The 23,571-nt window shown below is 50.1% G+C and overlaps 1 protein-coding gene and 1 pseudogene across 1 annotated transcript; one reads left to right on the top strand and one right to left on the bottom strand.

Annotated features, from left to right (window-relative positions):
• Positions 1–452: 452 nt before the first annotated feature.
• Positions 453–16,536, bottom strand: MRAP (melanocortin 2 receptor accessory protein). Its single transcript, XM_075542924.1, has 3 exons — positions 16,431–16,536; positions 9,582–9,681; positions 453–717 (listed from the first exon to the last, which is right to left on the bottom strand). The coding sequence occupies exons 1-3, from the start codon at positions 16,534–16,536 to the stop codon at positions 453–455; spliced, it is 471 nt and encodes a 156-aa protein (XP_075399039.1).
• Positions 16,537–19,235: 2,699 nt separating this feature from the next.
• Positions 19,236–22,799, top strand: LOC142440519 (14-3-3 protein zeta/delta pseudogene; annotated as a pseudogene).
• The last annotated feature ends 772 nt before the right edge of the window (positions 22,800–23,571 follow it).

The raw sequence follows: 23,571 nt of genomic DNA on the forward strand, positions 1-23,571 counted from the left end.
AGGGTCGCTATGAGCCGGGGCTGACTCAAAGGCACCTAACAGCAAGTACAAGTGGACTGAGCCCCATCGCTGCAGGGAGCAGCCGGGGCTTCACCTTTGGCACCCACAGTAAACACGAGTCAGCAACGTTTTCCTTTTTTAAAAACTTAATTCTTACAGACTCTATTGTCCTGCTATTTCCCAAAGCGAACATCCTCAGGTAAGTGAGCAAGATAATTGTGCCAAATAGAAGCAGCTGCCGATGGGGCTGCTTTGCTACGCCAGAGGCGTTTGACAGGCTTTGGCTCACGGCACATGCTTTGCTTCCTGGCAGAGCCGCACTTGGTTGCACTCCTGCTACATGTAAATGGGCTTTACGTAGGCAAGGTGTGTCCAGGCGGTCCTGCGTCACCAGGTCCCTCGCCGCGGCCGGCGTCTACTGGTGTCGGTTCAGAGAGAGGCTCTTGCTGCTGTTAGCTGATGCCCTGGTGGTCTTCATCAGGGCCCAGTTCCCAGCGGGGCGCAGGCAGGAGCTGGGAGGGTGCAGGGCCTGTGGTGGAGGGGCTCTCTGGAGGCAGTGGGTCCTTGGGGTCTGACCCTCTGCTTCCTGGCTCCTCCTTGGAGCTGTGCACCGTTGAGGCCCCCTGGGGCCCCATGTGCATTGGCTGCCTTCGGACGCAGAAGGGGAGGTAGAAGAACTGGCTCCACGAGCGTGCCGGGTGGCTCTGGGGACTGCTCCTGTGGACAGAGCACACCAGGAGGAGGAGTCAGAAACCTGCCAGAGCTGTACCAGGAGCGCGGGCACGGCACCGTGGGGAAAACCCAGGGAGGGTCATTGCCAGGCCACAGGGTGGCCAGTGTGCAGAAGTCTTTTCGTAGACTTTTAATCATGACTTTTTAATCATGAACTGGACCTCTTCCGCCAGTGGCTCTCAACCTTCCCCATGCCGCGACCCTTTCATACAGTACCTCATGTGGTGGTGAACCCAACTTTGAAATTATGTTCGTTGCTACTTCCTAACTGTATTGACTCCTGATAAATGGTTTTGAATTTTTAAAAAGTAGAAGGAAAGAAAACTAAAATGCACGTCCAAAGAGACTGTAGAACTTACTCTTAAATGCTGCTGTTCAGTGCTATCCAGGCAGTTCTGACGCACAGTAACCCCATGTACAGAGTGCAGCACTGCTCAGTCCTGCGCCCCCACCCCACCCCCCACGGCTGTTCCTGTGCTGGAGCCCATTGTTGCAGCCACTGTGTCAGTCCACCTCGCTGCCTCTCTTCCAAGAATGATGCCCTTCCGGGATGAGCCTCCTCCTGGCAAGATGTCCGGAGTCTGAAATGAAGTGCTGCCATCCCCTTCTGTAAGACGCACTCCGACTGTACTTTTTCTGAGACAGATCTGTTTGTCCTCTTCCCAGTCCATAGTATTTGGGTGCTTCCAATATATTGTTTGCACTGTTGACTCTGGGTGGTCCTGCGGGTGGTTGCGATGCCTGTGACAGCTTCCAGCATCCCAGCAACACACAGCCAGCACAGTGCAGCACACGGACAGGCCGGTGGTGGACTCGAGTGTGGGGAAGCGAGAGCAAAAGGAAGACACGAGGTAAAGTGTTCAAAGGGTGGCTCGAGGAGGCAAAATAAAATACTATAATTAGATGTGCAAAGACCCGAAGTCAGAAACTAAAAAGGAGGAGCATGCTCAGCATTTCTCAAGCTGAAAGAAGTAAAAAAGAAGTAAAGGTGGGGTTATGATATTGAAGGATTTTATGGGCAAAATAGTGAATGATGCAGAAAGCACCCAGAGAAGATGGGACGTTCACTGCACCAAAAAGAAATGGTCGCCATTAAACCCTTTCGGGAAGTGGCACATCATCCAGAACCTATGATCCTGAAGGGAGGCATTCTTTTCATGATGCAATGCAACCAATCACATGTACTTCCTGTCTCTGCAGCCGAAGTCCAACGCAAAGGTGCCAGCTGCTTAAACTGGTTTTGTGATACCTACCTCTGAAGGTGGACGTTGCAGAATGAGGACCGAAGAGCTGATGCATTTGAATTGGGGTGCTGGAGAAGAATAGCGACAGGACCGTGGACGGCTCAAAGGACACACAGATCTGTCTTGGAAGACGCATGGCCAGAGTGCTCCTTAGAGGTCGGATGAGAACAAGGATGGTGAGACTTCGTCTTTTATACTTTGGACGTGTTACGGGACCAGGCCCGGGAGAAGTACATGGTGCTTGGTACAGGAAAGGAGCAGCCGAGAAAGGAAGGCCCTCGACTAGACGATTGTGAGGATGGCGCTGGGCAGGCGGTGCTTCCTTCTGTTGTGCACGGTAGGGTCGCTGTGGGTTGTGTGTAGCTGACTCGCTGGCAGGCACCTCACGACAGCAACGGCTCTGAAGAACGAAGGTTGAGACCTAATCCCATCTTAATCCTACCCATTAGCAGAGAAGTCCCTCCAAAATGGGATTGTACCACAGGCTGAGTCAGAATTGATCACGCATCACATAAGGAATTCGGCCTAGAAGGACCTTATTAATTGACTACATCTCAGCCTCCATTGAAATCAGTAGACATTCCATATTCAGTAAATTACATTGTAATTATTTCTTACGAATTTGGTGTATTATTTTCGGCATTTAATTTTTGGGTTTAATCCCTGGGAATACCATGTATTTGGTCTTTATGATTGCCTGCATTGTTATATATATTCTTTGAGATCATTCTTGATGTTTTTTAAAATTTCCCCCCAGATAGAGACATGAATATGTATTTAATGTTCTGGCAACATAGTGGGCTATGCACTGTGCTGCCAAAAGAAAGGTCAGCGATTCAAAGCCACCAGCGGCCCTGCAGGAGAAAGATGAGGCTTTCTCCTTCCATGGTGCTGCTGTCTCAGAAACCCACAGCTACGTTCTGGGCTTTACAGGGTCGCGTGCATCCACCTGGACCTGATGACAGTGTGTTTGAGTTGAGTGAGAGCCCTTTCATTTGGAGTATTCCTGAGTAACATTTGAAAAGCGGGCCTGCCAGTGGGAAATCCCCAGAGCTACTGCTTATTTGGGAATGTCTTGATTTCTCCCCCTTTTTATATGACAGCTTTGTGAACAAATTCTTGGTTGGCGGGTGTTTTCACTTGATGTTTTATGTATGCCATGCCGTTGTCCTGGCTTCCAGGGTTTCTGTGGGTGGGGGGAAACGCAGCCTTTCCTAGGAAGGACCGTTGGTGTGCTGGGCTGGATTTTTCTCATGCTGCTTTCAGACTTCTTGCCTTGCCTTTGGTGTTCGGGAATGTTATTAGGACGTGATGCATGTGGATCCTTTGTGTTTCTTAAAACTGGAGTTTATGTTGCTTCCTGGATTTGCAGGCTTAGCTCTCTGTTCGGGTCTGGAGATGTGTTTCTGATGGTCTCTTGGAGAATTGTTTCCATGCATTTGTTCTGGCCGCGGTGCTCTGGATTTCTTCATGGAACTCAGAGATCTCTTCACTGAATCCCTTATTTCCATTTGGATTTGCTCACTTTTGTTTCTCAGTCTCTCTTCGCTGCCACTGCCATTGAGCCAGTACTGACTCAGAGACTCTCTAGGGCAGGGCAGAACTGCCCCCGTGAGTCTTCACAAGAGTAGAAAGCCCTGGAGCTGCTGGAGATTTTGAACTGCCCACCTTGTGAATCACAACTCAACTTGTAACCACTACGCCACCAGGACCGCTCCTGTAATTCTTAAGAATTGATCAAGTCAATTATTTTGTCTCCTAGCTTATTTATTTCGTCTTCTATCAGTTTGACTATTGTTGCCTAATTTTGCAGTTCCAGCTGTTCTCTGAAGGAGCCCTGGTGGCATAGTGGCGACAGGTTTGACTGATGTCTGCAAGATTGGCAGTTTGAAGCCACCAGCCACTTTGAGGGAGAGGAGGCTTCCTTTTTTCTGTACTCCTGTAAAGAGTGACCATCTTGGAAACTCAGAAGGGCGGTTCTACCCTGTCCTGTAAGGTCGCTGTGAGTCAGGATCAACTGCATGGCAGTGAGTGGGTGGGTGAGTGAGTGAGTGAGTGGAGTGGGTGAGTGAGTGATTGGAGTGAGTGAGTGAGTGGGTGGGTGGGTGAGTGAGTGAGTGAGTGGAGTGAGTGAGTGAGTGGGTGGGTGGGTGAGTGAGTGAGTGGAGTGAGTGAGTGGGTGAGTGAGTGATTGGAGTGAGTGAGTGAGTGAGTGAGTGGGTGGGTGAGTGAGTGAGTGGAGTGAGTGAGTGAGTGGGTGGGTGGGTGAGTGAGTGAGTGGAGTGAGTGAGTGAGGGAGTGGAGTGAGTGGAGTGAGTGGGTGAGTGGAGTGAGTGGGTGAGTGAGTGAGTGAGTGAGTGGAGTGAGTGAGTGAGTGAGTGAGTGGGTGGAGTGAGTGAGTGAGTGAGTGAGTGGGTGAGTGAGTGAGTGAGTGAGTGGAGAGAGAGTGAGTGAGTGGGTGGTGAGTGAGTGAGTGGAGTGAGTGAGTGAGTGAGTGGAGTGAGTGGTGAGTGGGTGGTGGGTGGGTGAGTGAGTGAGTGGAGTGAGTGAGTGAGTGAGTGGAGTGAGTGAGTGAGTGAGTGGAGTGAGTGGGTGAGTGAGTGAGTGAGTGGATGAGTGAGTGAGTGAGTGAGTGGAGTGAGTGAGTGAGTGAGTGGGTGAGTGAGTGAGTGAGTGAGTGAGTGAGTGGGTGAGTGAGTGGAGTGAGTGGGTGGAGTGAGTGAGTGAGTGAGTGAGTGGAGTGGGTGGGTGGGTGAGTGAGTGAGTGAGTGAGTGGGTGAGTGAGGAGTGGGTGAGTGAGTGGTGAGTGAGTGAGTGGAGTGAGTGGGTGGAGTGAGTGAGTGAGTGAGTGAGTGGAGTGGGTGGGAGGGTGAGTGAGTGAGTGAGTGAGTGAGTGAGTGGTGAGTGAGTGAGTGAGGTGAGTGAGTGAGTGGGTGAGTGAGTGAGTGAGTTGGTGGAGTGAGTGATTGGATGAGTGAGTGATGATGAGGAGTGGGTGAGTGAGGTGAGAGAGTGAGTGGGTTGTGAGTGAGTGAGTGAGTGAGTGAGTGAGTGAGCGGTTCTCTTGGCTTCTTTGTCTCGTTCCGTGTTTCCGTTCCCTTGTTGAGTCTCTCATTGTGGGCCTACATTTGCCTCCTGTTTCTTCTTAGTTTTATTTGTTAATTCTTATAGATGCTGGATTTGGAGTTATGGTGTTTTTTAGCTGTCTTTAAACATGTTTATACTTGTCTATTTATTTAGTGCTGTTTAACAGAGAGAAAGAGGAAGGTTTTCTACTCCCGTAAAGAGTTACAGTCTTGGAAACCCACAGGGGCAGTTCTACCCTGTTGGGACGGGTCAGCATAGACTTAATGGCAGTCACTGCGGGTTTCCTAGAGTGAATTATAACAGGAGTGCCACAAGTGGATGGCTTGACAAACAGAAACCCATTCTCTCACAGCTTGGGATGCTGGGAGTCCAAATTCAGAAAGCTTCCCAGGAAGGCTTTCTTTCTTGTTGCCGCTAGTGGAAGGTCTTCATCTTCTTTCAGCCTCTTTGGGCCTGACAATACTTGGAGATTGCCGTTTGCTTGGCATCAATATTCCCTTGGGTCTAGGAGGTTCCCTTTGTAGGGACCCTGGATCCAAAGGACACCTTCTACTCCTGACTCTTGTTTTTTGGTGGGAGTCAGGCACCCTTCGCTGCTGCTTCCTTCTCTCTCCTCATCACTTGTACGATAGAAGATGATGTCGGTCACAGCCCACGGAAACTCCCCTTATCAAGTCAGAGCTGTGATTGGATTTGGGTGCTGGGTCCCACCCTCATTCCCTTCAACATCATTGCATAACTGCCAAATCACGGAGACTCCTGCTCAGCCAAGTTACATATTTTTGAGAGGCACAATTCAACCAGGGACAGCCCCATCGTCTGAAATTGTTTAATACTTTCTGTTCTTCAGGGTCCATAGGAACAACTGTCTTCTTCATAGTTTGCTTTTGAGTAGTCCTTCTTTCCTTGTGATTTTTTTGTGCCTTAACATTTTTTGCTTAACTTGGACCATTTACCTCTCTTTCCCCTTTTTTCTTTGGTTTTTGTGGGAAATGCTCCTGATAGGATACCTGGGCGGTGCAGCGGCCTGGTCCCCAACTGTGAACTGAAAGGCTGAGGACTGCACACAGCCTCTACTTCCTGGGAGAAAGGTACAGCGCCTGCTGCTGCAAACCTTCGCCACCTAGGGAAACCCACAGCGTAGCGCTGAGTCCAACTCCACCAGAGGCAATGGGCTTGGGATCTTCTCCCAAGAGCCACTAGAGGGCACTCATATCCTCAGTTGTTTCCCTCTACCCCAGCAATGATTCTGGGTACTACTAACATCTCATGTGAGTTAACACTGACTCACACCAACCTTACAGAACAGAGTCGAACTGCCCCTGCAGGTTACTGAGAGTAACTTTCTGAAAGTAGAAAGCCCCATCTTTCTCCCCTGTGCACCTGGTGGTTTTGAACTGCCCACCTCGAGGATTGCAGCCCAGTGTGTAACCACTCCACATGGGGCTTAGCGGGTTGTGCGGTGCAGGTGGGACCGTGCCTTTCCCTTGCAGTTGTCTTGCTTAGGTTCTTCCCGCGGGGTCCCCTGTGGGCAGGGAGACAAAGGGTTCTCTGGGGTGCCCTGTCTGTAGAGAGTAGTCCCCTTGCCTAGTTGCCCCTGTCCCTCTCGATCCCAGTGCCCATCAGTCTCAGACCTCAGTGAAATTGCGCGGCATCAGGGTCCCTCCTAATTGCTTGACCTGCAAGCTCCATGGCCCACGTGTGCTGCCTCAAGAAGACCAGGCTGCAGGTACCTCAGGTAAGTCCTTCTCTCTGGTTCCTGGGCAGGGTTCTACCCTAAGGTGAGTGAGCAGTCCCGATGTGAGCAGGTAGGTTCTCCCAGCTTCTGGGCTGTGCTGGTCCCTGCTCCAGACCTCCACTCCGTTCTCCGACCCCCTGCCTGCCGCCTGGAGTTCTGAGATCTTAGTCTGGGCTTGTTTTCCTTGTTCAGAGGGTTCGTTGTCGGGGGAATGAACGGCAGCCTCCGCCCGCTTCCCTGTGTTGCTCCTCGCCCGCTCTATAGGGCTGTGTTCAGTAGCTGAGTGTTGGGGAAGGATATGGCCAGGCCTTTCTTCTGAGGTGACCTTCAGGCAGCACCTGAGCACTAAACACTTGTGCCCCAGGGACTCCTCATGCTCACGGGACCCAGGCTCAGCAGCCAGTAGCATTCACGAACAGACCGTGGCCACACATGCCAAAGATAGGCCTTATTTCCTTAATTAACACAGGTGACCACTTGGGCCTGATTTTCTTCAATGACTTTATTGAGATATAATTTCCATGCCGCCAAGCTCACCCCTTTAAAGGGCACACTTAGGGGTTCAGGAATACAGGTAGTTCCCAAGTTAACAGGGTTCCATTCTAATTAATCCCTCATACGTCAGTTCTAAGCTAAGTTGATCTGTCTTAACAAAAACGTATCTTTTTTTTTCCCCTTCAGTTTTTGATATTACTGCTTTTTATTATCAGTGCCTACAAATTCTTTTAGGATTGGAAATATTACGTACGAACGTCAGCAAATGAGGTGCTTCAGCGTTGTGTGTGGCACATTGTAATAATGATGTGTTTAAAAAGATGATCATAACTTTGGTTCATTGTAACTGGAATACATTGTGAGCCAATGACTACCCATATAACCCCAGGGTTGTGCACACAGTCTAACTTTTGAGACTCTTCATCACCCCCAAGTGGAAACCTTGTACCCATTAGCAGTCATTCCCCACTCCATACCCCTACCCTCTCCCCAGCCCAAACCAAGAAAAACCAAACTCTCCTGCATCAGGTCGATGCAGACATGGCAACACGACAGGAGAGAGTAGAACTGTTGGGTCCCGAGGTTGCCAACCCATGGGAGCAGAAAGTCTCCTTTTCTCCAGTTGATGTGTTTGAACCTCCGACCTTGTGGCTAGCAACCCAACACATAACTCACTACATCCCCAGAGCTCCTTTGCCGCATCCTCCAAAAACTCACTGCCACCGAGTGGATTCCGACTCATTGTTACTCTACAGGACAGAGGAGAATGGCCCTGTGGGTTTCCAAGACTGTAAGTCTTTATAGGGGCAGACATCTTCTTCTTTCTCCCTCAGAGCAGTGTGTGGTCGTTAGACATTATGTCAACACTCTTGACTAGGGGCAGAGTTCCACCTGTCAATCAGGCCACAGCCTGATGAGGCCTCCTTGGGCCTCCTGATGTGACTTTTTTTTTATAAGGGAGAACCTGGGAACTTCCCTCTCTGCCCCTCCACCTTCCTGCTTGCTGGGGCTCTGCCTGCCTCCTGGATAGCCCATGTGCCCTGACATGTTTCTGCCAGTGGTGGATTCACTCAACTGTACCCACTGGCCCCCGGCCTTCCTGCATCCCACTGTATCCTTCTGCACCATTGGCCTGCAGCTGCGGGAGTCTGAAGAGGGCCCCAGCTACCATCAGACTTATGGATTTGAGTTGGATTAAGCTGGGTTACCGTCTTGATAGAAGGTTACTTCTTAAGATCTAAGGCTCTTGCTTATATGTGTCTCACTGGATTTATTCCTCTAGACAACACAGCCTAACACACAGCTGGTGGGTTTGAACTGCCAACCTTGTGCTTAGTAGCGCAACATGTAACTCCAGAGCTCCTTGCCCTAGCCCTAGGTACCCACTAATTTGCTGTGTGTCTCAATACCCAAAAGTAAACTTGTTGCCAAGTCGATGCGGGCTCTGCCAGGACAGGGTAGAACTGGCTCCTGTGAGTTCCTGAGACTGTAACTCAGCAGGAGTAGAAAGTCCCATCTTTAGGCGTGCCTATTCTGGATATTTGATATCAAAGGGATCACATACTATTGTGGGATATAAAAAGACTTTTCCCCAGCTTTGTCTCCCCCAAAGACATGCCAAACAGAGGCTGTTTGCCAGCACATGGCAGGAGGTCAGATGCTTAGAGATGTTCTCCCTGAAGGCATTCAGCCATCAGACTACTGTCTGGTCCACTGTAGGTGGAGCTCACACCCTACTCATACGGATAGCAGTTTCCATGGAGAGCCAGAGAAGGGATCAAACCTGCTCAGTGACATCCAATGTTAGGTGGCCTTCCTGAATTCAGGATCTGCCCATCTTGTCATATGTGTACCCCTAATCCCTCCCCTTCTTGTTTCATGTTTACCTGTAATTAGGGGGCTTGTATGTCCCCAAAAGGTATATATAAGCCTTGGTTAGTAATAAATCTCTGCGTGGTCCTGGCTGGTGAGATCATGCTACCATGAAATATGTCTGACTCCTTTATTTCACTTTCTTCTATCTCTTTTATTCTCTATGACTTTACTGTACTCCTTACCCATTCTCGCTGTACCATTGCGCCTGCCCGGCCCGTGATGATTCGTTAGGGGCTGGCTCCCCTGACACACTATGTTGTCTTTTGTGACTCTTTCCTTTCCCTCAGCTTCACGTTCTTGAGGTTCATCCATGCTGTAGCATGGATTGACCCAAGTCATGTTCCATTGTATTAATGCGCTGTTGCTCCCTAATTCGCCAGCCAAGTGCCCCACACGCCCCTCCTACTTACCTCATCTGGGGGGTGCCTGACCAGGACATGCAGAGCAAGATGAGGAAGAGAAGCACCACAAAGAGGGCCAGGCTCACCCAGAAGGCAATGACAATGGAATCTGCAGGAGGAGGAGATGGCAATTAGTGGTCGCCTGATGCCCGTGGAAACCAGCAGCTAGCAAGGGATATGACTGCGGAAGGGACCCTGCTGGTCCTGGTGGTTAGGCGGCGGATGCGAACCACAAGGTCACTGGTTCAAGCCCATCAGTCTTTCCTCTGGAGAAAGATGAGGCTATCCCATCCTATAAAGATTTTCAGTCTTAAAAACCCTCCATGGGGCCATATAGCAGTTAAGGTTTATGTCAACTTGGCCCATGTGAACTTGGGGTGGAACTAGCCTGTTGGTCAGGTCACAGCCTAAGGATGCCTTCTGGGAGGGGGGGGTGACAGAAAGCTTCCTCCTCTTTCTCTGGCCCTTCGCCCCTCCTGCTTGCTGGGCTGTCAGGGCCTGCCATGTGTCCCATTCACCTGTACCCACTGGCCTCTGATCTTCCTGCTCCCCCCATCACCTTTCTGTGTCCTCCGCCTGCAGCTGCCTGAGTCTGCACAGGGCCCTAGCGAGCATCGGCCTTCTGGACTCGAGTTGAACTGGGCGGGGGTGCCTTCTTGATCTAAAATTATGGCTTGGTATAAAGTGCTCTCTTAGACATATATGGATGTCCCTGGTTTTGTTCTCTAGACAGCCCTGCCTCACGCAGGTGAATATGAGTCAGAGTCAGCAGAGTCACCATCTGCCAGCACCGGAGCTCTTAGGAAGCTCAGAGGATGTTTGATGAAAGTATCAAGAAATAAACGAGCCAATGAACAATCGAAAGAATGGAAGGCATGGGCAGTGTTTGTGAGGCAGTGATATAGAGATGCTGGGAAAGATGAGGCTTTCCACTTCCGTAAAGAGTTATAGTCTCTAAAGCCTTGTTCTCAAACAAGCAGCCATGTAAGTGATATGTCAACTAAGTCCACATGGAAGAAGTACACCAACATCTGCGACCAAAGGCCTGTACCTCATATACTAATCTGAAGTCAAAGGAGTGGATAGACTGCAGTTCTGGGTTGCGTAGGTTACGGATGACAGTGGAAACCCCAGATACACAAGAACTATGCCGCCCAAGCTACGAAATGTTTAAGGAAAATGCCTGAGCTCTTATCAGTTGTTAAATAAACAGCAAAACCCACTGCCTTCAAGTCAAGTCTGACCTATCATCGAACCGCCCCATGGGTTTCCCAAGGCTGTCCATCTTTGTCGAAGCAGCCTGCTTCATCTTGTCCCTCAGAGTGGCTGGTGGGTTCAAATGATCGATGTTTCAGTTAAGCCAAATGCTTGCCCAGGATACACAGTACGATCTACACCATGCGTAACACGCCTGGGACACTTTCTTGTTGTGGTAGTAACCTACCTCATCTGGTGTCAGTTTGAGGATTAAGAGTGTAGGGGTGGAGTCTCGCGTCAATCTGGAGATAGCCAATGAGACCTCTGTGTGGGCATGGCCCTCTCCTGAGAATTCTGGGAAATCTGGTACTTCCTTCTTGGAGGCGGAAGACACTGAATCTCTCTCAATTCACTCCCTGGGAGACTCTACTGACAAGTCCACTCCCTGGGAGACGTTGCAGCTGACAAGACACATGGAACTACGCTAGTGTCCTAAGAGGGGAAGCCACATGGACCTACCCTGATGCAACCAGACCTCGGAAGCTGGAGAAGCCACAGAGAGACCCCTGCCAGCGCTGAGATGCTTACAACGCCACTGGACCCAAAGACTTTCTACCCACTGGCCTGTGATCGTCCTGCATTTGGTGTCATTGCATGTGTTTTGTGAGTCTGAAGAGGACTTTATAGATTGGTATCAGACATATGGGCTAATATCAGACTTATGGACTTGGACTTAACTGGGTTGGAATATTTTATTTTTTTATTTTTTGGGGGGGATGTTTTCTTAATGTACAGTTACCCTTTATATAAATCTCTCTCTTACATAAGGGTGCTTATGAATTTGTTTCTCTAGCCCGCCCGAATGAACACACTTGTTCAGTGGTTTATAAATAAACTAAAGTGGTTATAAGACGTGAATAAAGGTAGTTGTGGTACAGATTGCGAGTTGTCCATCTCAGTGTCTGCTCCTGTGCTTCCAAAGTAAGAAGAACCAGTTGCCATGAAATGGATTCTGACTCATGGAGACCGCTGTACATTAGAGTAGAACTGTGCTCTATTGAGCTCCCAGTGGCTGCATTTTCACAAGTAGATAACCAAGGCTTTCGTGTGAGGTGCCTCAGGGTAGACTTGAACACTCAACCTTTCAGTGCCTTCACCACTGGTACCACTCAGCTGGGCCCATGGTTTATCTGAGATAAAGACTGCATTTCCCAGCTTTCCTTTCAGTTTGGTATGATCATGTGACAAGGCTCTGGCCAATTAGATGTGAGTGAGATAGTCACCCTTTGTCCCTTCTTTGTCTGCCTTCTGTTGTGGGGACACGGTGTAATGGCTGGACCGTGACTTGGAACATGAGAATAAGGGACAAGTCCCAGCAATGGCTAGGAGCTAGCAGGAAGTCGAGTTCCTGGGGATTTCAGGGTGCAGACCCACCACCCCAGGCCTGTGGACTTTTTTACATGCGCGAGAAATCAACTTTTGTTTCAAGCCATGGAAGCTTTCGCCCTCGGTTCATCGTCGCCCGGGTTCCTTATCGAATCAATAAAGACACCTGAACTTAAAAACCCAAATGAAGGGTGACTTTCAACGTGACCACCCTTACTCCATCATCATGTTATCGTCATGAGTTGCTGTTGAGTCACCTCGGACTCAGGGTGACCCGTGTGTGCTGAATAAAACTGTGCCCTCTCAGCCTTTCAAGGCTGCAACCTTTCCAAATTAGACTGGGGGCTGGGGGAGGGCACATATTGTGCTTTCTTCTGAGATGCCACTGGATGGATTCGTACCAGCAACCTTCCACCTAGTAGTCCACAGTCAAATGCTTCACTATTTGCACTACCCAAAGACTCTTCTCCACCATCAAGATTCAAAGTCACTGCTCTGGAGTCCATTCGTGGCAATCCTGTAAGACAGAGTAGACCTGCCCTGTGGCTTTCAGACTGTACCTCTGTATGGGAGTAGAAAGCCCGGGCTTTCTCTTGAGGAGTGGCTCATGGTTTCAAACCACTGACCTTTGGTTAGCAGCCAATGCATAACCCACTATGCCACGAGGGCCCCTTTCTCCACCACAGTGTTACATAATTTCCCCTAATACATTTATCAATCTAGCATTTTCATTTAAAGATTTATTGTCTTGGAATTCTCTTCAAGGACTAGTTTGTAATAACACCCCCCCCAACACACGCACACACCAATTTTGGTACTTTTGAAGGTCATAGATCATTTTGGACACCCGGGTGTCATCCATCAGCTTAATCGTTCACTTACTTCACCTGATTTGTTTTAGGTGATTCTTGACTATTTCCCCAAAAGCATAGCCATCCTCAAAAGACATATATAATTCCATAGAGTTTGCCTGGGTCACGGAAGGCAGCTCCCAGAAGTGAACCCTTCCGGCCTGGCCCCACTCTCTGGGGCTGCCAGGATGGGGAACTGGCTCAGAGGCACACATTCTGGGGACTTTGCTTAAAAACCACTGCCATGGCTTCTGTCCTACACCCAGGACCGTTCAATGGCATCTTTACGGTTGTCACTGAAATCGACAACCCCGAACTAGACAAAAGCGTTCTCGGTAGGGCCTTTGCTCAGTCTGAATGAGGCATTCTCGACAAGGCGTTCAGAAGCGATTGGCCAGTGGCGTGTGTTTGCTCTTGGGCCTCCCAGCTCTCTGAGAAACAGGCAGCCTGTGGTTGAAGCTGCCAGAGCAGCACATCAGCCCATATGAGCTGGATAGATCCTTCCTGTCCTCTAATGAAAGGGAAGAAGCCATATTGATCACGAGGTAAACACCAGGCACTCCCCGGGGGAAGTCAGTCCACCACGCCGCTCCTGGGAAAAGCACATTTGAACAGCTCCGGGGAATAATAGGTATCACCACCATCAGATTGAAATCAGGGGCTGCTTTCCTTCTGAGCAGGCAGCCCTGGGAGGCTCAGCCAGCCAAGCACTCGACTGCGAACCAAGAAGAGCTCACCCGCAGGTGCCCCTGAAGACAAGCTCTGGAACCCAGTTCTACTTGGGCACATGCGTGGGCCCCAGAGTCAGGATCCACTTGATGCTTGTTACTGTTGTGTTTTTCCTAAGCTTGGCCTCTGAAAGGGGGACAGATGAAAGCACACACGTAACCAGTCAGTGCAGACGAGGCCTCCACCCCTCCGGAGCCAGGGTGAGGGCCTTTCCATCTTGTTGGCAGTGCTGAGGGATTCTGATGTTTCACGAAGCACCAGCCTCGCCAGGGGAGGAAGCCTGTGAATCACACTCCATGTGGAGTGGCAGTCTCACTTGTGAGGTGTAAGCTAGCAGAGGTCTCTAGCCTGCAACCTGACCTGTGGATTTGGGACTTGCTAGCCCCAAGTGTGTGAGCCATGTCCTTGTAATCAATTTATCCATCTGTCTGTCTATCTATCTATCTATCTATCTATCTATCTATCTATCTATCTATCTATCTATCCATCCATCCTCAGTCTGTCTGTTTACACAGCCATCTTTTGTTCGTAAGTCTCACTGGTTCTACTCTAGAAAAGCCAGACTAAGACACCTGCACTTTGCTGGTCGTCACCTGGACGTGTGCTCACCTTGGTAGCCTCCCAGAGCCTGCCTGGAACTGCCTTTTGCTGGTCATCACAGAAGCGAAAGTGAGGCAGTCAGTGGTGAAGGAAGCAAAGAGAGAGCGAGTGATGGAAATAGCTGGCGTTGTATATTGAAGATTTCCTTAGAGCAAATTTCTTTGAGCTCAAATTCTGAAAACAAACGTGGGCCCAAAGCCTTTACTTGACAAGCAACAGTGGAGATGTTTGGCTACGCCTGAGGTCATTGCTTCTAATCATTTCTAGTGTCAGACTGGAACCCTCCTATACCGTAAGGATTCCAGTCATTTTGGAGTAGGACCTCCCTTACCCAGATAGGGCCTCAGGTAAACTGAACTACAAACATCTTCCAAGACCCTATTTCCAACCGAGATCCCATTCATGGTGCAAAGGGTTAGGGTTTCAGTGCATCATTTCATGAGATGCAATTTAATCTCCCACAAGTACTTTCTGTCTGCTCGCTGAAAGCCAACTCACGGCTGCCAACTGCTAAAGGACTGTTTTGCTGTTGCTTAGCTTTGAAGACTTAGCTTCCAGAGCCTAGCTTCCCTTTGTGGGTGTCTAAGACCTCCAACAGCTAGGGGGCCTAGAAGGCATTGATTTGCCTCTTCCTGAAAGCATCAAAGATCCCCACCCCCATATACATCCAAGGTGTCAGGGACCCAGGGCCCAGGGTCTGGTCTCTCCCTGTGGTGGTCAAAGACCCTTGCCATTTAGGGAGTCTGAGTGCCCTGTATCTGGTCCCTCCCTAGGATGCCCAAGACCTCCAACATCGAAGAGCTAAAAACATCTTCAAAGACCCTGCTTCCAAACACGATCCCGTCCGTGGTACAAAGGGTAGGGCTCCTTTCCACGAGCTGAACTTCATTCGAACACAAACACCTTCTGTCTGCTGCAACTGAGGTGCAGCTCAAAGCTGCCAGAGCTTCTAGGGCCAGGCTCTCCTGCTAAGGGGGCTCCCTGGGGATCCTTTAAATGGAGAGAGCCTGGGGAGGCAGGTGCTGTGGAGCTTCTCCCTGCACCTCCCTCCTCTGTTCAACAGGCTGCAGACGCCAATTCGGGCTCCCATGCACGAGACAGAACATCTTTCCAAGCTTTACCCACAACACTGAGAACGTAAGCCATGTTTCCCAAAACCGGAAGCTGTGGTTCGAAGGGCAGGCCATGCAGACTGTGGGCCCTACGCATCTAAAATGACCAACTCTCAGAGGGGCCGGGGAGAGGTTTTGGAGTCCAGGCGGTGGCTCAGCAGGGTGCTGGGCACACAAGAGGACCTGGGTTTCTGAGGCTGAGTCAGGATCTTAGTTGGAAAGACTTTCCTGAATGCGCACGTTCATTTCATCCAGGTCAGTACTTGCCCCGAAGTTCTGAACTTTGGGCAAAGGCATGCTCCTCAATTGCTATGAAGTTGGCTCCGACTCCCAGTCACTCAGGTGTGGAAAGTATGAGGGGGCTTCAGGAAGCTCATGGAAAATCAGAATGAGGAGATAATGGAATTTTTCCACGAAATTTCTGAAGCTTCCTCATACAACTGTGCTCCGCAGGGTTCTCAAAACTGTGATCTTTCAGCAGCAGATTGCCAGGCCTTTCTTCTGAGGCTCCCTGGGTGGGTTAGAACCTCTGACCTTTTAGCTACTAGTTGAACTATTGCCCTTTTGTGGCTGCTGGAGACCCAGTGTTCAAAGTTTTGTGTTTGTTTTGTTTCTTATACTCATTTCCTCAGCTAAGGTGCTATCTGCCCGAGTAACTGGAAAGATCATATTTTGTTACTTTGTTTTAAAGGGACCTAATGGCATGAATGGTTACATGCTCATCTGCTAAGGGAAAGGCTGATGGTCCCTAGCAATCTGCTCCCATAAAGATTCCAGCCACGTAGACTCTCTGGGCTCTCACACACAGCCGCTGGGAGGCAGAATCTCAACTTGACGGCGCCTGAAAACACTACACACACGTGCACACACCCCCCTTAATAGATCCGGGAAATTCACTTCACACACACAGAGCCCGTTGGTCAAGCAGCAAGCGGTGAATGGCGAAGAAGCCCAGCGGCCGGCGGCCTCAGGCCTGCACTCACGCTTGTTGGCTTTCAGCTTCTGCTCATCCACAGGCATGAGGTCCAGGTAGTCCAGGTAGTACTCATAGCTGCCGTCGGTGGTCGAGGAATTGGTCCTGTTGGCCATGCTGGCAGCACCGGAGCCAGCAGGCTTGTCCGGGAGGCCCCCAGGGGGAGATGTCCTAATCGAATTCCGGAGTAGTCATTGAAGTGGCACTGAGGTCTCCAGGTTCAAGGTCTGCCCACGATCGCTGGAGGACAGTTAGGCTGGGAAAAAGGCTGTGTGGGTGTGGTGCGCCCCACATTCCCGGCACACAACCAGAGCCGAGAGGCGGGAGAATGTATTTCCAGCATTTCACTCCTGTGAGAGCTGGGATCTGAGCCTGGACATGACGCCGGCCTCTGGAAAGAGGAGATGCTGACTAGGGCCAGGAAGGGCAGCCACGTAAATCACTGAGGAGTTCATCAAACCAGAGCCCAGACCTGACAGTGCCCTTGACTTACTTTAAAGCTGCTCTTGGGACGATGAAGCAACCAGGCATTGCTGGCTGACTTCGTGATGTCGGCCTTGAACTTGGTAACCTTGCTCACATCCACACATCCCATAAATTAAAGGCGCCTTCCCCTCTCCCCTCAGATTGAGAACAGCCCCTACCCTCAGATTGAGAACAGCCACTCGGCTTTTATCCAAGTCCTCAAGATCCTCTGGGGGTGGGGACTGAGGGGCTGGTGATCTGCGGGGAGCTCCCCCATGGATTGAGCTCTTGGGAAGCAGGGTCCCAGGGTGCATCCAGCTGCCGGGGAGTGCGCTGTGGGTCCTGTGTGGGCTGGCTCCACGTTATACTCTCCGTCTGTGAAGACGGCAGACACTGTCGAGAAGAACAGCCGTGGGAGGAGCTGCCATTGGCTTCCGTCCTGTGTTTGGAACAAGCAATTCCAGCGGTGAGGCGGAGGGGAAGCAAGCACTCTCACGCTGTGCACCAATCTGAATGCAACCCACGAGTGGCTGATATTGCAGAAATAGGGCTCCAGGACTTACTTCCAAGGGGCTTCTGTTTGTAACACCTACTCAAAACAACAACACTCATAGTGACCGTGCAGGGCAGGTAGAACTGCCCCTGTGGGTTTCTGAGACTGCCCCTCTTTATGGAAGCAGTAAGCCTCATCTTTCTCCCAAGGAGCGGCCGGTGGTGTGGAACGACTGACCTTGCCATTATAGATCAATTCCTCACCTTTAGGCCACCAGGGGTCCCTCCCAGGGCCTTTACAGAGTTTAAATTAGGAACATTTAAAGCAGTTCCTCGCCCAGGATGGTGTTGCTGCCAGCTGTCATCAAGCCGGTCTGACACCTGGCGACGTCACGGAGGCTGAGAAGGCCGGCTCCACTGGGCTTTCAAGTCTGTGGCCGTTCAGAAGCAGATCTCCAGGCGTGGGTGGGCTCGAACTGCAACCTTTCCACTCCTAGTTGAGCTCTTAAACCGTTTGCACCAGCTAGGCTGTTGGTCAATATTAGCTTCTCTTGGTTCCTCGAGGCGCCCTGGTGGTGTCGTAGCACTGCGCTGGGCTGCTAACCATGAGGTGGGCAATTTGAAAAAACTAACAGCCACTCCCGGGAGAAAGGTGAGGTTTCCACTCCTGTAAAGCTGTGCAGTCCTGGCGCCCCGCAGGGGCGGTTCTGCTAGACGTTGGAATCCACTGGATGGGAAGGAGCTTAAACTGATCCCTCACCAAGCTAATTAGTGGCCGAGCCCCGACCGGAAACCGGATCTTGCAGCTCCCGGTACAAGGAGCTTTCTCTGGCCACATGCATTCTTCAGAGGGAAATGAGTTAGACATGGGCATGATGTAAGAAAAACAATATATTGCCAAAGGAATATCATATGTCATTAAGACACAGGCGCAGATCTTAAACAAACAAAGACTCACTCTTAATTGGGAGTTGAAGGTCAAGTGAATTGACGTAGAATACTGAGGAGAGAAATGTGGCTGAGGAGAGGTTCGGTTGCAAGACTGACTGAAAACTGGTTGGTAAGAACAACGACAGGGCCTCTGTCTTTTAAAGATTTGGTGGAAAAGTAACAAAATCATGCCACTGAAAGAACCCACTTCTATCAAGTCAACTCTGACGCACGGTGAGCCCATGGAGGGTCTCCAAGCCTAAACATCTTTACAAAGAAAGCAAGCCTCCTCTTCCTTCCAAGGAGCTGGTGGGTTTGAACCCCTGACCTACTGGATAGCAGGCTCGTACCTACCCAACAGCGCCCCCAGGGCTCCTCGCTCTGTCTTTAGCTGGCCACGGGTACCACTTGTGGGGCATTTAGCATATATCTATCCAATTTGCTAGATATTTTTCTCTTCTTATTTGGCGCTTGGAAGGTCGGAGTCAAGAGGATGCCGAAAATTGATAAGTGGAGTGAAAAGCAAAAGTGGGAGACGATTGAGTCCGGTGAGAAGGCTGGCCCCAATCCTCTCAGCTCCCCTTCCTCAAATGTACGGTCTGGGTTGCCCAAGACAATCCCCTCGGGGCCTCCAGGCCTCAGTGCCCTCCGCTTCTCTGAGTTGCCTTCATGATCACCTCACTGACCCAAGTCAACCACGCCGCATGCAGGCAAAACGATACGGGAAACGGAAGAAGAGCCAAGGTATTAAAATTACGGTGTTGGCAAAGAATCTTGACTAGTCCGTGGACTACAGGAAGGACAAGCAAATCTCCTTTGGAGGAAGCTCAGCCTTTGAAGTATACTTAGGGTGTGCTCCCTAGAAGCGGGGGTGACCAGACGGCATCTCACATGCTTTGGTCATTCTCAGTCCCTAGGGAAGAGCGGCATGCTGGTGAAGCCTCGGGAAGCGCAGAGGCGGAAAGCTCTCAAGGAGCTGGTCTGCCACAGTGGCTGCAGCAGTGGGCTCCCTGACAGCAGGTGTGAGGGTGGCCCGGGACTGCGCAGGGTTTCCTTCTGTGGTCCTCTGAGTCGGTCACTGGAGTTGGAATCAACTCAACGGCCCCGAACCACAAGGAGCACTTTATGTATGTATTTTTCAGGAGCCCTGCTAGCAAAGCGGTTACACTCTTGGCTGTTATTCAAAGGGTCAGCAGTTCAAACCGCAGGAGCAAAGACCTGGCGATCTGCCTCCATCGAGGTGGCACTGAGGGGCGGCTCTCCTCTGCCACACGCGGTCATGATGGGCAGCAATCCACTCAACAGCACAAAGCCACGACCACTGCCCAGAAAAAACGTATTTTAAACTGTAGGTTTAATCAACTGCATAAGGTGTGCAAGACTTCGGCGTATAGCTTGATGAGTCTTTTACACCATACACACATCTGGGGAGCCATGACCCAGATCAAGATAGAGAACCTTTCAGTTTCTCAACAGGCCCCTCCTTCCTGATCAAGAATCTCCTGCTAAATCCCAAACAGAAAGCCACTCGTTTGATCTCTACTACCCACACCCCTCTATCCCCATAAGCGTGTTTCTGCTTTTGAGCTTCATGTCAGTGGAATCCCACCCTACATTCAGCACGCACCCTTCGGATCTGGCGTCTTATATTTGGCACGTCGCATCAACTGTCGCTTGCTCTTTGCTTTATGGCGCGGTGTCCCATTGTAGGAACATGTCGTTGTGTGATTTATCCACCTTCCTGGGCATGAGCATTTGGGTTGTTTGCAGTTTGGGGCCGTTATGAACCAGTGGGCCGTGAGCATTCCTTCTCGTCGCTGGTGGACATAAGCACCAAGTTCCCTTGGGTAGAGATCGGGGTGGAATCAGTGAGCACAGAGTCTGTGAAAGGATGTCACAACATTAGTGGAAAACCGGAATGAAAAGGTGCAAATAAGACATATAAGCTGTACTTCTCCACACAAGTCCCATCAAGTTCAAGACACTTTCGTAAGCCATGATAACAGCCAGTTAGTCCCTCCCAAAAGAACTGAGGGTCCTAGGAATTTCACCACGTCCAGGAGTCTTATTTTTTTTTCAATTTACTTTATCAATTGAAGAAAAATGAGTGTCCTTCAAAGATTTTTTTTTTAAGGTTAGGAAACAAGAAGTCAGAGGTAGACAAACAAGGGCTGTAAGGTGTATGCTAGTGCTGGCCCACAGGGACTAGTGGAAACTTGCCCTTGTTTGATGCATGGGATACGTAGTAGCATCGTCATGGGGGACTCTGTGGCCAAGCTTTCTCAGGCACTTTTCTGCTAAAGCTTTGGCACCTTCTCCCAAAAAAACTCTCCTAATAAGATCGATGGTCTTCCAGAAAGGCGACAAGTAAAGTTCCTTAAGTCCCCCCGCTCCACCCCCAAACTGTTCTAGGCTCTTTGTTCTTGGCCTGTCTGCTTTTGTGTTGACTGGACCTCTTCCACCTCTTGGTAGCCATTGCTTTCATTGTGTTTTGTCTTCGGGCTCATTCTGGTAAAGCCATGTTTCAGCTCCTATGACAATTTAGTTGTCTTCCAAAAGTCAAATATAGAACTCCCATAGGGCCCAGCGGCCCAATCTTACACATACAAAAGACTGGAGCCCAGGGGAAAATAGACACTTGTACCTCAAGGTTCACTGTAGCACGACCCACAGTAGTCAAAAGATGGAGACATCTAAATGTCCTTGAGCAGTTGCGTGGATAAATAAAATGTGGTGCCTACATAGAATGGAATCTCACTTAGTCACCAAGATAAATGAGGTTGTGAAGCATACTTTCTAAGGGTACAAAAGAGACCCCAAGTCTCAAATACAAAGTAAGGAGAACACTTACTAAGTCTGGAGCAAGAAAAGACATGACAAAGATAAAGACATTCTTTGGATGCGGGAGACAATTAGCAGGCAGTCCAGGGCATCCAAGAATTTACAGCAGTGAGTCGGAGGCTTCAATAAGACCTGGGAGGACAGAGGAAACTCACAGAAGCAGGATGGACAGCAGAGAAGCATGTCGCAGTGGAATTGGGACGACGGAGCAGGAATGGGCCTGTCACAGACATGCAGACCTGACGCTGGACAGAATTGCTTGCAAGATCGGTCCGGGCTCTCTGAGCAAGGCAGTCAAGACATAATCAAAAAGACAGTCTGGCAAGCTCCATCAGGAAGACGCCAGGGACGTCCCTAGTGGAGACGGCAGGAGTTCCCCCTTCGGGAGGGTAGTGGAAATCCCCTTTCTAATGCACGCTGCCTGAGGAAGGCTCGGGAACACCCTGAGCTATGCCGAGGACACCACCCTGCTTGCTGACAGTGAGGAGGCTTGAAGCCCTTGCTAATGGAGATCAAGGACTGCAGTGTTCACGAAGGATTCCGACTCAATGTCAAGAAAGCAAACATGTTCATAATTGGACAAGTAAACAACCTGATGATAGAAAGCAAAAAACATTGAAGTCATCAAGCATTTCATTTTACTTGGATCCATAATCAGTGCTTATGGACGCAGCAGTCCAGGAGCCAAAGGTTGAATCGCTTTGGGTAAATCTGCTGCACAAGACCTCTTTACAGCGTTAAAGAGCCAAGATGTCACTTTGTGGACTAAGGTGCCCCTGGCCCAAGCCATGGAGTTTTCAATCACCTCTCCTGCATGCGAAACTTGGACAATGGACGAGGAAGATTAAAGTGGAATTGGTGCAGTTGAATAGACATGTTGGGGAAGACTATTGGAAAGTACTCTGGAGAATCTCAGCCGTGTTGCGGCCACCGTCCAGAGACTGCTGAGCCCCTGTCTGTCCGATGCCACCACTCTGGACGCAGAGCATCCAGTCGTGGATGAAAATGAGCTGGTGCAAAAGGCCAAACTGGCCGAGCAGGCTGGACAAGATGCTGACATGACAGCCTACATCAAGTCTAACTGAGCCAGGAGCTGAATGACCCAACGAGAAGAGGACTCTTCTCTTGGTTGCTTATCCAAATGTGGTAGGATCCATAGGTCATCGTGGAAGGCGGTCTCAAGTATTTAACAGAAAAGGAAGTGTTGAGGGAAAAAACCCCAGAAGATGGCTTGAGAAAAACGAGACGGTAAGAGATGTCTGCGATGATGTCTTTGGACAGGTTCTTGATCCCTAATGCTTCACAGCAGAGAGCAGGCTGGAAGATGAAAGGTGGCTACGGTCACCGGGCTGAGCTTGCTGCTGGTGCTGATAGGAAGGGGATCGTGGATCTTTCTCAACAAGCACACAGAGAAGCTTTTGAAATCCGCAAAAAGGAAATGCCATCCACGCTTCCTATCTCATTGGGTCTGGCCTGTGCTCTCTGGAAAGCCGGCTTTTCATCACAAGCCATGGCAGAACTTGATGCATTCCGAGAAGGGTCATAGAAAGACAGTACACTAATGATGGAGCTACTGAGGGCACCACTTGACATGCGGACATCAGACTCTCAAGGAGATGGAGCCGAAGCAGGAGAAGGAGGGGGAAATTAACTGACTTTCCCACTTCAGTCGGCCTCCTTCTGAAATGTACGCAGTAGATCGTTTGTCATCAGGCTGTCTCACCGAGCGTGTTGTTAACTATTCCTGGCAGGTTTGTGTTGCTTCTATTTTCATTTCTGTATTTCCCATGTGGCTTTAGGTTTAAGATTAGGGGAGCGGAGTCAGTGTACCTTAGCGAGTTATCTGTTTTCATCTTGAGATGGCCAATGTGAGATGTGGGATTTTTATTCAAGTTCTAAACGTTTAGCATGGCACTTTTCAGTACACTGTGGCTTCGCAAGGGCCAGGGTTAAAACTGCTTCTTTGTCTAAGCAAAAAAAAAAAAAAAAAAAAACAACCAAAAACTGTCTACATATTAGTTTGGGCTCGTCAGGGGTAAGCAGGCTAATTGGCTTCAGTCACGTGTGGAGTTATTGTGGGCCCGTGAAGACTTGGAGAATTTACAAAGCTGTGGTCGAAATGGACATCCAAGCATGTCTGCTGAACCACCTCAGTGGGACACGCAGTCTCAATGAGCACACCTTTCCCTGCAGCAGCGGGAGTGGCCCTTGAGACAGAGTGGGGAGGACAGTGCAGGAGTGCAGTGTCTCGCTCTGTGGCACACAGGGCTGCGATGAATCAGAGCCAACTCAAGGACACCCAAGGACGACAGCGACGCGCCGATGACGACCCATTCACTCTGCAGAGGGGCAGGAGCGTCCACATTCCAGACCTTAGGAAACCATCCGTCTGCTTTCCTTGTCTTTGCCACACGCGTGCTATG

Source organism: Tenrec ecaudatus, chromosome 2 (genome assembly GCF_050624435.1).
Source record: "Tenrec ecaudatus isolate mTenEca1 chromosome 2, mTenEca1.hap1, whole genome shotgun sequence".
Lineage (NCBI taxonomy): Eukaryota > Metazoa > Chordata > Mammalia > Afrosoricida > Tenrecidae > Tenrec > Tenrec ecaudatus.

Coding starts and splice junctions, on each gene's coding strand:
- MRAP (XM_075542924.1), bottom strand. CDS start 16,536: ATGGCCAACAGGACCAATTCCTCGACCACCGACGGCAGCTATGAGTAC. Junction 9,682..16,430: donor GAAGCTGAAAGCCAACAAGC/GTGAGTGCAGGC, acceptor CTCCTCCTGCAG/ATTCCATTGTCATTGCCTTC. Junction 718..9,581: donor TCAGGCACCCCCCAGATGAG/GTAAGTAGGAGG, acceptor CTCTGTCCACAG/GAGCAGTCCCCAGAGCCACC.